Consider the following 15,526-nt stretch of genomic DNA (forward strand, 5'->3'; position numbering starts at 1 on the left):
ATATCTATCAAATTTCGATTTTCCCGAATAGATTCTTTTCGATAATCAACATAACATTGGAAGGAAATTAATGGCAGAATTGGAAAAGATACTAAAAATAAAACCAATAGGATTATCACTTACAGACTGCTGTCGATAGTAATATTAAACTTTACAATATATCCCCCTAAACGGATATGAGATCGAGTTTGAGGTATTAGCGTTAAAATTGCGTTAACCAATATTTTAAATGAATATAGTGGAGATATAAATCCTGATACTCTTAGAAATTACTTGTTTTACAACTCTCGTCGACTTTAGCGAAGTAATCATGACATTTATGAATGATGAGCTTGTTTATATACTGCACATTTCTATACTCGAAGCATAACACTATGAAAACATAATTCCCATGAAAAGACTCGAACCCTACCTATAACGTCCGGATGAATATATAGTTCTAAACACGATTTAGACAATCTTCGCCACTACAAATGAAGAATTACTGAATAAATGTAAACATTGTAACAATTTCGATATATGTAAGAAACAGACTATTCAATCATCCATAAAGATGTTTGTTTAACAAGTTTGTTAAAATCCCGTTCAGACTGCAACACATGTACAATAAGTCCAAAAGACTGTTTGGATCCACCTACGATCTAATCCTCAATTGCTAGTTACAGTTGCAACAGCCAAGACAGTGTATTATCATTTGTCCTGACAGAAAGCCTAGGAATTTAGAAGTTTTCGAAGCCTTACTATGTATTAAATCTGCCATAAATACTTCATTATACGTTACATTATGGGACAGCATTAATAACGCCGAATTAGAACATAGATTAAAAAGATTCTACACTTTACATTCGATGAAGCAATCTTTACATCCCCTCTTTTGCCGCCCGAACCTCCTGCTATCAAACGAATTGCAATATATCGTAAACCAAATTTTGACAAATAAACAGTATATTGGCAAAATCTTAGATAAATGGTGTCATAAATGCTGACATTATAAAATTCCAAAAATAAGGAATCAGCATTATGTACAATATAAGTACAGCTTGTTCGTGCGTCAGCACAAACTAATAATAAGACTGAGTATCCGGTTAAGATGCAGACTTCGCGAATCATAATTAACTGTCGTGTTTACTAACCAACGATAATTCACTATTGTTGTTTGGACCGGAATCTATACAATTCTGGAACCTACATTATAATCTAATTATCCGTAACAAAGTATAAAATGTTAATCTTTCATAATAAATTGTTCTATAAAAAAGCGAAAAGATGTATCACTGGAAAATCCCCCCGTGACAGTTTATATTTTTTTAAAAAACTCTCTCCACCCTTGCGGATATGTCATCTCACGTGTAAGTACACATGATGGTTACATTAGTGTTTCGTTTCCACCACCACTGATAAAGCGCCATCATTAAGAAGAATTGAAAAAGAAAAAGCACCGATTTAAGAGGTGAAAAACCAGGATCTGGAAGGAGGACTACAGGGGAATCCAGATTCTGAAAAAAAACTAGAAAGGATTTTGTAAGTCGCGGAAGAAACGGGAACTGCCAGGATTAAAGTCGAGACATCAATTGTACCAAATTATCAGAGCAATCTTCTAAATAAAAGTACTCATTTCAGTAGAACTTAATATTTTTATTTGAATATTTCCCGCACTCCGACAAGTAAAAGGGATCACAGGCAACAACTCACTTTCCTATTTCCCGAAAAATCACTGTAAATCCGTAACAACCTTATTTATCGTACCAGATCGTACAACTGTGGTAGCTTGTCCACTATCCAGATCACGTTCATATATAAACAATTCTCTACAGTTGCTAGAAAAAACTGTCCGAAAATTAAGTCATGTCTAATCTTGAAAAATAAAAACAGCGAAAGTCAACGAAGTCCGTGTTTTTACGAGACAGACAAGAGATATCTGAGACATTCATAACACGTCATGTATGCGAGAAGGAAAACTTTCTTGTCTTCCATGATGATTTTTCACAACTAGTCACGACTCAATTTTCAAATGGTTCTCCCTAGACTTCTCTATATGAGTGTCAAGACCTGTTTACATGACCGTGGCCTAGACTCGCTTGCTTTGAAAGCATTTCTACATATGCAATAATCGATGCACGTATCCATAGTAATGGTGGAAATGTATAAAAACCGGAGTAATTTATATTAAACTGTGTGTCCTTAATTATTTATAATTAAATAAAATAAGTAAGGAAACTCGAAATGTTCAGTATTATTTTCATTCTACTATTAACCACATTTTATAACACATATTGTGAAGACTTTGATATTGATACAAATGGATATATTGTTTATTGTCCTTGTATGGGTATGTCTATGTATAATTAAGATTTTTATATGTAATTATATAAATATATCTTAGAATAAATTAATCCATTAAGATCATCGAATTGATTAATTTTTTAGGGCGATTTGGAAATCAAGCGGATCACTTTTTAGGTGCTTTAGGATTTGCGAAAGCACTAAATCGTACTTTAGTTTTACCACCATGGGTTGAATATAGAACTGGAGAAACAAAATCTGTTTGTAAACAATAACATTTAATATCTTATAAAATATGAATATTTTTATAAACAAATTTATCATTTTTTAGATACAAGTTTCATTTGATATATATTTTAATGTCTCAAAAGTTCAAAGTTACCATAAAGCACTATTAATGGAGAATTTTATGCAAGACATAGCACCAAAAATATGGCAATCCAAGGAAAGAGTATGTAAGTTTAAATGTTTAAGTTCAAAGAAAAAGTGTTCCTTTGAATCATGTTATCCTTTTCAGCTTTTTGTTATTCTGCACGTGGAAAAGGAGATTCATGCAATGCCAAAGATGGAAATCCATTTGGTTCATTTTGGGATACATATAATATAGATTTTGTAAAATCAGAATTTTATGGTCCTTTACATTATGATGTTCATCATACAGACATGGCAGTACAATGGAAAAAACAATATCCTGCATTACATTGGCCAGTATTAGCATTCACAGGTGCACCTGCTAGTTTTCCTGTACAATTGGAAAATAAAAAATTACACAAGTATGTTGAATGGAATACAAACATGCTTAATAAAGCCATAGCATTTATAAAACAAAAATTACCAAGGGGAGCATTTGTAGGAATTCATCTACGTAATGGAATTGATTGGGTGTGTATCTGTCTTCCAGATATTCAAATTATTCATTTCACTATAATAAAACTTTAAAAAACTGATAAAAAGAATTAGATTTGTAAATAAAACACATTTTATGTTTAACAGGTTCGTGCTTGTGAATTTATATCCAGCACACCAAATCTCTTTGCTGCTCCACAATGCCTTGGATATCGTAACGAACGTGGAAAAGCAACTTCTGCTATGTGTCTACCATCATTTGATTTAATAGTACGTCATCTAAAACGGGTTATTCGTAATGGTAATGACATCAAATCAGTATTTGTAGCATCAGATAATAACTATATGATCGAGGAACTTACTAAAGCCTTAGCACGGATGGAAGTAAGAAATATAACAATATATATATAATGTTTATAGAGAAATATTAAGAAAAATTTTGTAACCGTTTAATATTTACTACAGGTTCCAGTTTTTAAACAAGATTCACCTGCATCGCCTCATTTAGATTTAGCTATTCTTGGAAGAGCAAATTATTTTATAGGAAACTGTATATCGTCATTCTCAGCTTTTGTCGCAAGAGAAAGGGAAATTAAAGGGTATCCCACATTTTTTTGGGGTTTCCCCTCAGAGAGGTCTTCATCTTCTATCACACATGAAGAATTGTAGCAACATAATTTTTAACTAGGTCCGTTTGTTTTTTTTAATTTTTCCTTCATCTATAATTAATAAAAGCTGGACCCATTTAAATTATTATAATTAAATTATTCTAAAACTCCGCATGATATACATAATTGTATATACAATGGAAAAGCATCTTTTATGTATATTATCTTTTATTATATTTTACAAAAAATGGTCATATAAGATAAAAGTTCTTTTAAATATATAAATATTGCTTTTAATTAAAGTTAAGTTTATCTAGCTATAACATGATTCATGAGTTTCAATAATTATCTATCAATACAACATTGATAGCAAACTCTCTTGAATTAGTATCTTTGTATGATTTGGAAGAGCAAGCAATTAAAATATTTGTTGCTCGCCAACCATAACGGCCTCAGGAACAACTATATAAAAACACATATAAAAGATGAAATTTTATAAAATACCTAAAATATCTAAAAGTTTTACATTTTTGAAAGACAATACGTATGCGTTATATATAAACTTTAATTGTTTTATTGTAAATTACAACACAATTATAGCTTACACAAAACTGATTAGATATCAAATTAAAATGTGTATTTTTTGTATACCCTATATCTTTGAATAATTCAGAAGTTATTTTAATCATATAAAATAATTACATTTACGTTTACAAGATTATAATTTTGTTATTACTAAAATAAAATATATTTTATTTTGAAAAATATGTATCATTTTTCTAAGTTTACCATTTTTTGATGTAGTACTGATACTTGCTGGAAGATATCGTGATGGTCGTACGAACGTCAAACATATGCTATATACAACCAGATACAACCAAATACTCAGTGACACTTCGTAATATATTCGGTTAAAATCTTAATGCTTTACACCAGTATTTTACTACTTTTATTAATCACTACTAAACGAAAAAATTTCTTGTATTTTTGAAAATAATTTAGCTGAATAAAATTTACAGCATTTTTAAAATTAATTACGAAAAATGGCTGATCCTAAATATGCCGATTTACCTGGGATTGTAAGTACTTCATATTTTACGATAAAATTATGTCAATGTGATTTTGTTATTAAATATAATACATTTTGAAATGAGAATATAATCAGAAATTGAGATAAGAAGATATAATCTGAAGTGATATAATTTTGTATAATCTCGTCTATGTCTTATAATTTACATAAATGGACATTTAATATTTCGATGTTTTCATTGTATCTACAGGCATATGATCAAGTGGACGTTTATGAGACCACTGATTTACCAGAATCAGAACAATTTCAACTTTACCCCGAGGTACAGTATTGAAAATTGATTATAATATAATGTATTATATAGTATACTGTATTTAGCAGTATGAATATTTCCTTTTTTTAGGATGAGACAGATTCTATAGAGAAATTACATACTAGTGCCACTGAAGCATTTATTAAATTTAAAAATAAACGTTTCCTCAGCAAGGAAGTTGACTTTTCCGATCGAATATCACTCAAACCAAGAACTGGCTATAAGTAAATATTTTGAGTAAGAAAATATAAGATGTAAGATATACATTGAAGACATATAACAAATTTTAGATTTGGAGATTGGGAATTACCTGGTGAAGGAGAGAAAGAAACCCCTATTCAAAAGTACCAGCGCTTGCAATGTGAAATAAAAGAATTATATGAAGAAGTAAATGACTTGAAGGTATTAATTGTTCTATTATATATATTTGAAATTTGTTTTATGATGTACCATATTGTTCAAACATTAAAAATGAATGAATATTTTATTGTTTGTTATATAGGAAAAATCAAAAGAAGAAAAGGTGAAATCTGTTGCTGATATAATTTCCCAAGTACAACTCTTAGGAAAACAATTAGATTCCTTAAAATTAGAAGAATGTCTCGGGGCTGATCTTGTTGCAACTCTGTCAGATCCACAAGGCACAAGAATGAAGTAAGTTTATTTATATTATAATAAGGTGTTTAGAATGAAAATGTTTCTTTTGTTGATGAATATTTTAGACAACTGATATCACAAATACAAGCATTCAAGCAGACTAGTATTCTTACTTCTGAAACTGATTCAAAGTCACAGAATGCAAAAGATGATAAAGCAACTGAACCTGGTGTACTTAAGTATCAGATGATGTATCTTCCAGAAAAAGCAAGAATGCAGGAAGCAGCAAGAATTGCATTACTTGAACAAAGGCTTTGCAATTTAGAAAGTGTAATTGGGACAACCAGTGATAAACTTTCCAAATTTTCACAGGTATGTAGCACAATGAATTCTTACATAATTATAATACTTATTGTTAGTCATATTTTTAGCGTGTTTCTAATAATAAGTAAGTAATAAATTTTTTTATAGAATCTCAAAGGTCAAGGAGTAATGGAAGCTCTTCAAGAATTAGGAGCAAAAGCTGCATTATTAGATACTTACCAATTAGATATAATTGAAAGCCGATTAGCCGCACTAATTCATAGAATGGATAATGTTGCACAGAAAAAGACTGCATTAACATTAGATTCGGAACAAGAACAAAAAGTATTCTTTTTTTTAGAAATATTCAAATAACATGAATTTACTTACGAGAGTTCAACATTAAAAAATGGAAATAACTGAATAACTATTTTATCTAAATCGAAGTTTGTTTTTAGATTTCGGAAATGTATGATATTATGAAACAAACGGAAACTATCTCACAAATCTTACCACAAACCGTAAATCGAATGTTGGCTTTAAATACTATTCATCAGCAAGGTGTGTATTTAAATATATTTATAAAACTTTATAAATTTTTTTTTCCAAAAAATATATTTCTTTGATATTTTTTTTAGCTGCTACATTCAACAAATCTTTAACACGTTTGGAGGAATTACAATCACAAATAACTTCTGACTTGGAAAGTAACAAATCTCTTTTAAAAGGAGTACAAGAGAGCTTTGCATCAAACTTAGAAATTATTAAAAGTAACATAGAATCATTAGATGAACGTATTAAAAAACTGAACGTGTAATTCATAAGAGCGTCATTGAAATTTTCATTATAGATTGATATTTTAACTTGTTTAATAGATATTTATTAAATTATATATTATTTACTAATATTTTCTAAATATATTTTTAATTTATTCATGATCTAGTACACCTTGTCATACATTGCTGTTAAAATATTTTTAATAATATAACTTTAATTATTTTTAATTAAATAATACAAGTTAATTATATTATTGTAGCAAAAAATTCATTAATGTATAAACATTACAAATTAAAAATAAACTAGAATCATGCTTTTCAAGTATATGTACAAAAAATTGCTTTTTTTCATTATGGAACAGGAAAAGAGGTGGTAAATATTACACTTAAAATATTTGTAGATTTATATTTATTTAAATTTAATTAGAATCGTAACTTTTGGAAGAACCATTTGTTTTTACCAGATTTGTACCTAAAAATAGATATTAATATATCACTTGTCTATCTATAGTAAATAATCTTAAACGCAATCTCAAAACAGTTGCAAAATATAATATTAAGAAATATAGATATAGATATACTTACTTTTCTTCAAATTTAACACGTGTTTGGAATCGAATTTTCTTGCGTTTCATTGGATCTTTAAGGTCTTTGGGTGTTACTTTATCCCAGTGTAAATCTACAGTATATCTCGTCGGCATCAAATGGTTATAATTAAGTACCTATCATTAATACATATATTTTGAAATGAAATTATATATATAAAACAAGGAAAATTACACAAACAACTAGTGACAAACTTACTTTCACAAATGGCTTAATTTTGGAACGTTTATGAATCTTTGCTTTGCCCATTCTTTTGTGTACTTTTCGTGGATATCGGTCAATACCTGCTACCATAGCATGTCCATATTGTTTTTCTGTAGTACCATCATCATAATTACGCATGATGATAGCTTTCCTTCCTGCGTATCGGCCACTAAGGACCAATACAACTTTTCCTGACTTCATAATCTTCACCATCTTGAAGATATCTATAGAGAGAAGTTAAGAAAATTAGTTTAGTAGTATCAAAATTAAGAATCGAATATTTTGTTGCAAAATATATTAATTTATTTTATGTGAATTATTAATTTTTTTAACGAGATTTTTTAACGCCTAGACTACACTGGCAGTTGTAAACAGATATCACATAACCTCTTTTACATCACCAGTATTTAAAAAATTAACAAATAAATTTATATATAGAATGTTTCTTAAAACACAAAATTTAAATGATTAATCTAATTTTAATCTTAGTTTAACAAAAACAAAATAAAAAATGTTTGTTAACATATTCAAGAACTTATTAAAATTCTACAATCAAATAATTGATTAGTATCCCAAAAATACTGGAATAAACGTTACTAAAAAGAATATTATATCTATAAACAAATTATTTTTCTATTTTCCGATGTTTTTGGATTAGTTTCTGCAATAACAAACATCACACACCTCGCGACTTGTCGTACCGGAAAAAAGGAAGTCAACCTAATTCTCAATTGGTTACCCGTTCGATATTTAAAATTTAACCTACAGATGTCGTATCATTAGACATCCGGCGATGTTTAATAATAACCAATCCTATGTCGTGGTTTGAATGACGTTTAACAAAATTATTTCTTGGCAGAAAATTTTCGTTCAGACCGGTTTTATTCACCACACCATTTAAAGATCATTATTTATTTCTTGCAATATATATCATATAATTTTCAGAAAAGCAACGGATTGATTTCGTATATTTTCAACCTGAACCACGAATCAGAAGCAACATTGTTTCTACAAAAACGAGTACAATCGTTGCCGAATATCTAAACTTTTCGAGAGTTCGAGAATAATCCCGATGATTTTCTCGATACATCGAAATGATTGGTCGGCATAAGTAGCTTCCTGCTCGCTTGTATCTTGCACGAGGGATGTTAATAGGTACTATTTTTCCCTTGTCGTAGAACTTTTTTTAAATACGATTTGTCGAAGGATTGTATCATTTAAAAAGACTGATATTGTTGATATCGTGTAGAGAGTGTGAACACAATAAGTTAGCGTGATGGCATTGAACGCTCAATATGAAGTTATTGGAAAGGGTTTCGTACAACAGTATTATGCGATGTTTGACGACCCCGCACAAAGACCAAATTTAATAAATATGTATAATGTAAGCTTTATTTGTTTCTAATCACATTTATTTATTGTGACAATTTTTTCTCTATATACTTATTCGATGTTGCGTTTACAGACCGAGTCATCTTTCATGACATTTGAGGGTTTGCAAATACAAGGTGCTATTAAAATCATGGAAAAATTAACTGTGAGTTTTTTTTAAGAAATGGGTTATATATGTCATATTTTATTATATATTTCATTATACTATAGCTATCATTTTTTAATATAACTGTATTTTATATAGACCAGAAAATCATATAGTTCATAAAAAGATTATGAAATTAAAGAAAAATAAATTCATTTTTTTTGTTATGTTGATTAGTAATCTTCAATTTTCAGAGTTTAACATTTCAAAAAATAAATCGGATAATAACTGCCATTGATTCACAACCTATGTTTGATGGTGGAGTGCTTATTAATGTTTTAGGAAGGTTGCAGGTAAAGAAAATAATTTTTTATTATTATATGAGCATAATATGATTAAGCAGATAGGGAATTTGCATGTAAAAATATACAAAATTATTCATATTTATATATATGTGTATATATATACTATATATATATAAGTATATGATATATATATGCTAATAACAGAGATTATACATAAATGAAAGAATTTTATTTAATATGTGCAGAGATCTTATTCCAATTAGTTCAGTAATTTAACTTCTTCTATCATACACAATTTAATGCATTTTCTAAAGAAAGAGATATATTTGGCCCGATATTTTTTTTAAATTCATTGACGCATTTATATTTTTATTCGTCCATATATTGTATTTTATTGGCTGGACATGCTACACAAATGTGTACTGTACTGCCTTACATTTTTTGTGCTGCCATATGAAGATAGAGATTGAGCTATGACTAATGTCCAGCAACAATCTCTCTATATACCTCCGCAAAGAAGATGAAATAAGAAAATTCAGTCAGTGATTGTTGATGATTGGGCAGACTGATGAGGATCAGCCCCATGCATACATCCAGACATTTGTCCTGAAACCAATTGGCACCAGCTTTTACGTGCAGCATGACATCTTCAGACTTGCTCTGCACAACACGGTTTAGGCGTCAGGTATTGCTATTCCATTGATCTTCGTACCATGGTACAGGCAAGCCTGATACTAATTTTTGATGTCTAAAGCTGCTTCATGTATGTCAGTATGCTTTCTTACTATTAATTTTAATTCAATTATGTATTATTTGCAATATTGCTTTGCTATTTGCTGTAATCAATAATTTGAGAAAAATAATCTTTACACTTAACTAATATTAACATTTAACAATTTGGTAAATTTGAGAACTTAAAATAACTCTATAATAGTGAAAATATTTGCTACATTTTAATGTTTGTTATTATAATTATTTAAATTTACCAAAGTTTTATAATTTTATTAATTCACTATTTGCATGTATTATTTAATTAATTATATTTTAAACTATGTAATAAGCATAAGTAATTTATTGTACCATCTGCATATTTCAATATTTTTGGAATAATACATTTGTAAAAATGCATACAATGTATTATATGTATATCTAATAAGGGTGATGATAAAAAAAATTTAAATTGCTGAACTGACCGGAATAAAATATATTTTTTCTCTTTTGGTTAAAGTCTAATGACATGTTGTTTAATAATAGTTTATATTAATAATAATATAAGTTGATAACAATAATAATTATTATTAATTTGTTTTGTGTATCAATATAACAATAGTTTAAATATTATATGAAATGGTATATGAATATATGAAAATAAAAATAATTCAATTAAATTTAATTTTTGTATAGCGTATAATAATACATCATTATTTTTTAATGTTGTGATAATTATAACATATTTTTAAATAGAAAGAATTCTATAGTATTTAATCTGTATAATAATCAAAATGTTATAATAATATAGTTGAAGATGTTATTGGTAGCTTAATCACAGGTCAAAAGTAATATAATCTTTTTCGCATAAAATTTGATTGTATGATGAGTTTGTCATTGTTCTGTATACTTCTTTATTTTTATTACATTTCTAAAACATTTACATAGTTTTTGCATGGGATGCAATTAATAGGATTATTAGCTATGTTTAATAATAATTTACCTTTATTGATAGTAATTCAATTACATACCAATATATTTTTACACAATACAATTTTTATATACTAAGGTCTATTACGATTATGTAAAATATATTAGCAAGAAAGGAAAATTATGTATTTTATATATTTTTTTATTAGATTTATACATGTGGTAATGATATACATAGCTTAAGTGTATAGTTATATATTTATAATTTGTTACAGGCAGATGAAGATCCACCACACGCCTTCTCACAGATTTTTGTGTTGAAGCCACTGGGGAATTCATTTTTTTGCCAGCATGACATCTTTCGTCTTGGCATTCATGATAGTGTATGAAGAGAAATGTCTGCAAGTTTATTACAGTTAATAGCAGACAGGTATCTGAGCCATGGACTCCCCAGAGATTAAAATAAGTGAGCTACTTTCTTCTTAATATCCTTTGTCATCACATATTATTCCATTCTTTCTAGATACTGCAGTTTTTATATGAAAAACGTTTGCTTATATCTTGGCCATAAAAGAAAGAAAAGAGCATTAAAAATAAATACAGTTTAATAATTTTCTTGTTTTCCTCTTTTTCTAAATATACCTATTGTTGCTTATATGTTAATAACATAATATCACAATATAATATAGCAGCGTATAATATTCAATTTTAATGATTGATTATTACTTTTTAAATTGTATTGTTACATATTTTATTCCCTCATACTACATGTATTTTTGTAAAACAAATGTTGACCATTAAATACAATATCTGGAATTAATAACATGATGGTAGTTTCTATTTTACAACTTGCAGTATAAAAAAATTTTAATGTAATGAAGATGAAAAGCATGATTTTTAAAAAACAAGCTGCTATATATAATTGTATTTTATCTTAGTTGACATAAGTATTAAAAATATAAATTTTATAAATTGCCACGTTTAGCTTGCTCCATTTCAATAGCTTGAAATAGCGCTTGGAAGTTTCCAGCTCCAAATCCCTATAACAGAAGTAATTTTTATAATTTTATTAGTTTCAGTTTTAAAAGATTTATAATAGGTTTAATGATCATTATAATACCCACATTGTGATTATGCCTTTGAATGATTTCTATAAAAAGAGTTGGACGATCTTGCATATTTTTAGTAAATATTTGTAAAAGATATCCATTTTCATCATAATCGATTAAAATTTTTAATTTTTGAAGTATATTGACATCTTCTAAAATTTGTACACCACTGGTTTTCAGACGGTTTCTTAACATATCATAGTAAGTGTCTGGAACATCTAGGAACTCTACCCCTCTAGTTTGCAGATTTTGTATCTGTGAAATAATGTAAATTCTTATTTTTAAAATCAGATTTTATTTAAATTTCAAAAAGCTATGTCAAATGTGTAATTTACAGCTGTAATTATGTTATTTGTATTAAGAGCAATATGTTGCACTCCTGCTCCCCCATAATATTCAACATATTCTTGGATTTGAGAACGCTTTTTGCCAGGGGCAGGTTCATTAATAGGCAGTTTCACTGTTTCTTCCCAATTCGTCATGACAATGGAACGCAGAGCTGAATATTCTGTGTGTAATTGAGAATCGTCTACTGACCAGAATCGATGAAATTGCAAACATCGTTCATACCTATAATAAAACAAATTTTATATAGAAAACACAATCGCGTAAAAAGGCTTCTCTAATTTCTTAAATTTTGTATCAGTTTGTATACCATTTTGCAACAGGTTCCATTTGTTTGTCAGATTGATTGCCAACAATATGGTCAACAAAATTCAATCCTACTTTTGGTCTAAGCAACAAAAACAGAATTATTAGTAACTTAATAATATTATTTGAAGAATAATTTGATTGAATTTAAGTTACATACAAAGTCTTTAAAAATGAGTCTTCTGATAGCTTTTGAAATCCTGGCAAAAAGAGACCATTATACTTGGATCTGTCTATTAGCGTATGATATGTATCTCCGTACTAATAAATAAGAGAATAATTATGTTTTATTGAAATACTGTTGTTAGTTCATTATTTTCTTTCTTTGTATATACTTACGGTACTTATAGTAGCAAATTTTACAATACCATATTCGTCATTTTCTTCCCATATGTCTTTTACTATTATGGCACCTCTTTCTCTTGCGATCTAAACAAAATTAATAATCCTTTCATTCATATATTCGCAGGAAGTTATAATATTAACATACTTTTACAATGATGTCTATGTCCTCCACATTAAAAGCAATATCACGAACACCATCTCCATGTCGGGAAAGATGGTTTGCCATTTCTTCATCATCAGGTTCATAAGCTGATTCAAATACAAAAATAATCTATAAATAAAAACATTATTTTTATTTTTTTACTAATATAAGATATTAGACAGGTAAAAGATGTTACTTTATAAAAATATGAACAATAAACATTTGTTTAGCATTTACCTGATTTTGTTTAACGACGTGTGACGCCACGCGCCTGGAACAAGTCTCTAAACCACGATAAGCCAAAGGTTCAAAACCCAATCTAGTGCAGTAATAACTGGCTGCCTAAAGTAACAAATGTGTTTAAATATAAATTCATAATAGGTAGGTGGCTTATTTCAATTTTGTTTCTATGTGAAAATATAAAAAAAATCAGAAATATCGAAAGACGAAAAAATGTTTTAAAGTGTTAACAAATATGAATCCTGAATATTTGCTTATATCATGAAATTCATAATTTCATCTATTATTTAATGAAACTATCTGATTTTTTTAGTATGTACTATTTTGTTCTAATTACCTGTTTTGCATTTCCAACCCAGAATTTGAGGTGATCGAAGCACAAGAATTTTCCTCCTAAAGGCTAAAAGCAAAGAATTACATGTTAAATATATGTTATAATAAATTATATTTTCAATTAGAGTATTTGTGTTACGATAATTACCTTGGGACCTTTATCTGTATATGTAGTCTGAAAAAGATGAAATTAAAAATTTTATATTATCGATTCATCTGAAAATTAGAGAACATTAAAAGTTTTATTTTATTTAAATTACGAACGATTATATTCGGACTGAAAACTAACATTTATACAAATTAAAATGTCCTTAATTAAATAGTATTAATACTACTACGGTACTGTAATAATAAATTTTTTTACAGTAGAACTTAGTTAAAAATAGATTATAAATTTCATACCATTTTGAATACTTGCGGAAAGTTAGAGCGAGTTAGTTAATGGTTTCTTTTTCGTGGTTTGTAATCGGAAACATACCTTGCTTAAATATAAGCGCGTGAAAATCAGTAATGCTATATCCTGATCGCTGATTGGTTGAACAGGGAGGCTTGTTTGCGTCGCATTCTTTTAAAAACTGTCAGTCGTAAATCTAATGTATAATACTAATAGCAGGTTTTTCAGGATTATTTACGGTCATCTAATATTTTATTCATCGGTTTGTCTGTGGAACTATCATTTTTAAGGTCATTTCTTTAAATAATATTTATTGACTTATGTACTGAAGAAATTTTGTTTATTGTCGATTTTCAATTATATTGATTTGTTTATTTATTTAAAATCCACATTAATATCCTCCGTGATATCTTTTAAAACATTTAAGATATATTAAAATGCTAATTTTCAAAATTTTTATTACAATATGTTTGAAAATATAAAATTGTAAAGTATTTTAACGTTAAAAAAATTTGTTATACACTTTATTAATTGCAATTAATAACGAAAATGTATTTGTAAATATTGTTTCCAGTAAATATTATTGTCTTTCACGCGTATTTTGTATTTGTATAGCAAACGCGAAAATAAAATACAATTATGTTTATTGAAAAAATATTATACATCTTTTTAGTATTTAAATAAGTTAAACAAATTAAGCATTTTTTAATTATGCTTACAAACCAAAGTCAACTTTGTCGTACATTTTTGAATGATTAGAAAGAGTAAACTTTAGTTTACTTACTAAAGTAAAGCAATAGTATATATATAGTATAATATATTTGTTAATATTATATATATGTCGTTGTTTAAAAATAACTATTTTTCTAAAAACTATTTCACCACAAACAGGAAGAGTTCAAAGTATTTCATTCGTGTAAAACTTTCCATTTGCGGAGGCTCGCCGTTCTATATGACGAAACGTGATCTTGCATCAACACTTAGATTCTGGTTTTAGAGGCGCGTCCTGTTTAATGTAAATTACCTGTTTAATGTAAATAATGATGAGAAACGTGCATAGTGCGTGATACAAACATATTAACGAACCGGCAGAGCTAGGAGGATCACCTCGCCTCATTTTTCTCTACTATATCGAGGTCGACAAAAAAGAAAGACAGCAGAACGATTACAAGACACATGATAGATATCTGTATATAAATATAGAAAAAAGGTTGATCTCTATTTCTTTAAAATGTTCTTCTTCTTTTTCTTTCGTTATATCAATTATAAAAAAACTACTTTTTCTTTGAAAATATTTAGGAATGAAAAATGAAGCATATATTATTT

The 15,526-nt window shown here is 28.0% G+C and overlaps 5 protein-coding genes across 6 annotated transcripts; 3 read left to right on the forward strand and 2 right to left on the reverse strand.

Annotated features, from left to right (window-relative positions):
• Positions 1–2,100: 2,100 nt before the first annotated feature.
• LOC132905703 (GDP-fucose protein O-fucosyltransferase 1) lies at positions 2,101–3,882 on the forward strand. Its single transcript, XM_060957293.1, has 6 exons — positions 2,101–2,329; positions 2,428–2,543; positions 2,615–2,738; positions 2,801–3,165; positions 3,277–3,513; positions 3,595–3,882. Exons 1-6 carry the CDS (start codon positions 2,224–2,226, stop codon positions 3,796–3,798), a joined length of 1,152 nt encoding a protein of 383 aa, XP_060813276.1. The 5' UTR covers positions 2,101–2,223; the 3' UTR covers positions 3,799–3,882.
• Positions 3,883–4,583: 701 nt separating this feature from the next.
• LOC132905702 (dynactin subunit 2) lies at positions 4,584–6,887 on the forward strand. Its single transcript, XM_060957292.1, has 9 exons — positions 4,584–4,816; positions 5,018–5,089; positions 5,171–5,304; positions 5,371–5,482; positions 5,583–5,734; positions 5,803–6,049; positions 6,149–6,325; positions 6,439–6,541; positions 6,619–6,887. The coding sequence occupies exons 1-9, from the start codon at positions 4,781–4,783 to the stop codon at positions 6,795–6,797; spliced, it is 1,212 nt and encodes a 403-aa protein (XP_060813275.1). The 5' UTR covers positions 4,584–4,780; the 3' UTR covers positions 6,798–6,887.
• Positions 6,888–7,148: 261 nt separating this feature from the next.
• On the reverse strand, positions 7,149–8,354 carry LOC132905713 (large ribosomal subunit protein eL27). Its single transcript, XM_060957313.1, has 4 exons — positions 8,249–8,354; positions 7,561–7,790; positions 7,342–7,478; positions 7,149–7,228 (listed from the first exon to the last, which is right to left on the reverse strand). The coding sequence occupies exons 2-4, from the start codon at positions 7,777–7,779 to the stop codon at positions 7,180–7,182; spliced, it is 405 nt and encodes a 134-aa protein (XP_060813296.1). The 5' UTR covers positions 7,780–7,790; positions 8,249–8,354; the 3' UTR covers positions 7,149–7,179.
• A 99-nt stretch (positions 8,355–8,453) lies between these two features.
• On the forward strand, positions 8,454–11,598 carry LOC132905715 (probable nuclear transport factor 2). Of its 2 annotated transcripts, none has more exons than XM_060957315.1 (5): positions 8,454–8,950; positions 9,032–9,103; positions 9,298–9,396; positions 9,913–10,033; positions 11,262–11,598. In XM_060957315.1, the coding sequence occupies exons 1-4, from the start codon at positions 8,843–8,845 to the stop codon at positions 10,024–10,026; spliced, it is 393 nt and encodes a 130-aa protein (XP_060813298.1). In that variant the 5' UTR covers positions 8,454–8,842; the 3' UTR covers positions 10,027–10,033; positions 11,262–11,598. The 2 variants fall into 2 exon arrangements, with proteins under 2 accessions (XP_060813298.1, XP_060813299.1); XM_060957316.1 differs by lacking the exon at positions 9,913–10,033 and having other exon boundaries at positions 8,484–8,721; positions 8,816–8,950.
• Positions 11,574–14,543, reverse strand: LOC132905704 (4-hydroxyphenylpyruvate dioxygenase). Its single transcript, XM_060957294.1, has 11 exons — positions 14,209–14,543; positions 13,955–13,981; positions 13,811–13,873; positions 13,471–13,575; positions 13,237–13,362; positions 13,086–13,175; positions 12,907–13,007; positions 12,751–12,828; positions 12,431–12,665; positions 12,111–12,350; positions 11,574–12,026 (listed from the first exon to the last, which is right to left on the reverse strand). Exons 1-11 carry the CDS (start codon positions 14,209–14,211, stop codon positions 11,952–11,954), a joined length of 1,143 nt encoding a protein of 380 aa, XP_060813277.1. The 5' UTR covers positions 14,212–14,543; the 3' UTR covers positions 11,574–11,951.
• Between the last annotated feature and the right edge of the window lie 983 nt (positions 14,544–15,526).

Source organism: Bombus pascuorum, chromosome 3, assembly GCF_905332965.1.
Source record: "Bombus pascuorum chromosome 3, iyBomPasc1.1, whole genome shotgun sequence".
In the NCBI taxonomy this organism is placed as follows: Eukaryota; Metazoa; Arthropoda; class Insecta; order Hymenoptera; family Apidae; genus Bombus; species Bombus pascuorum.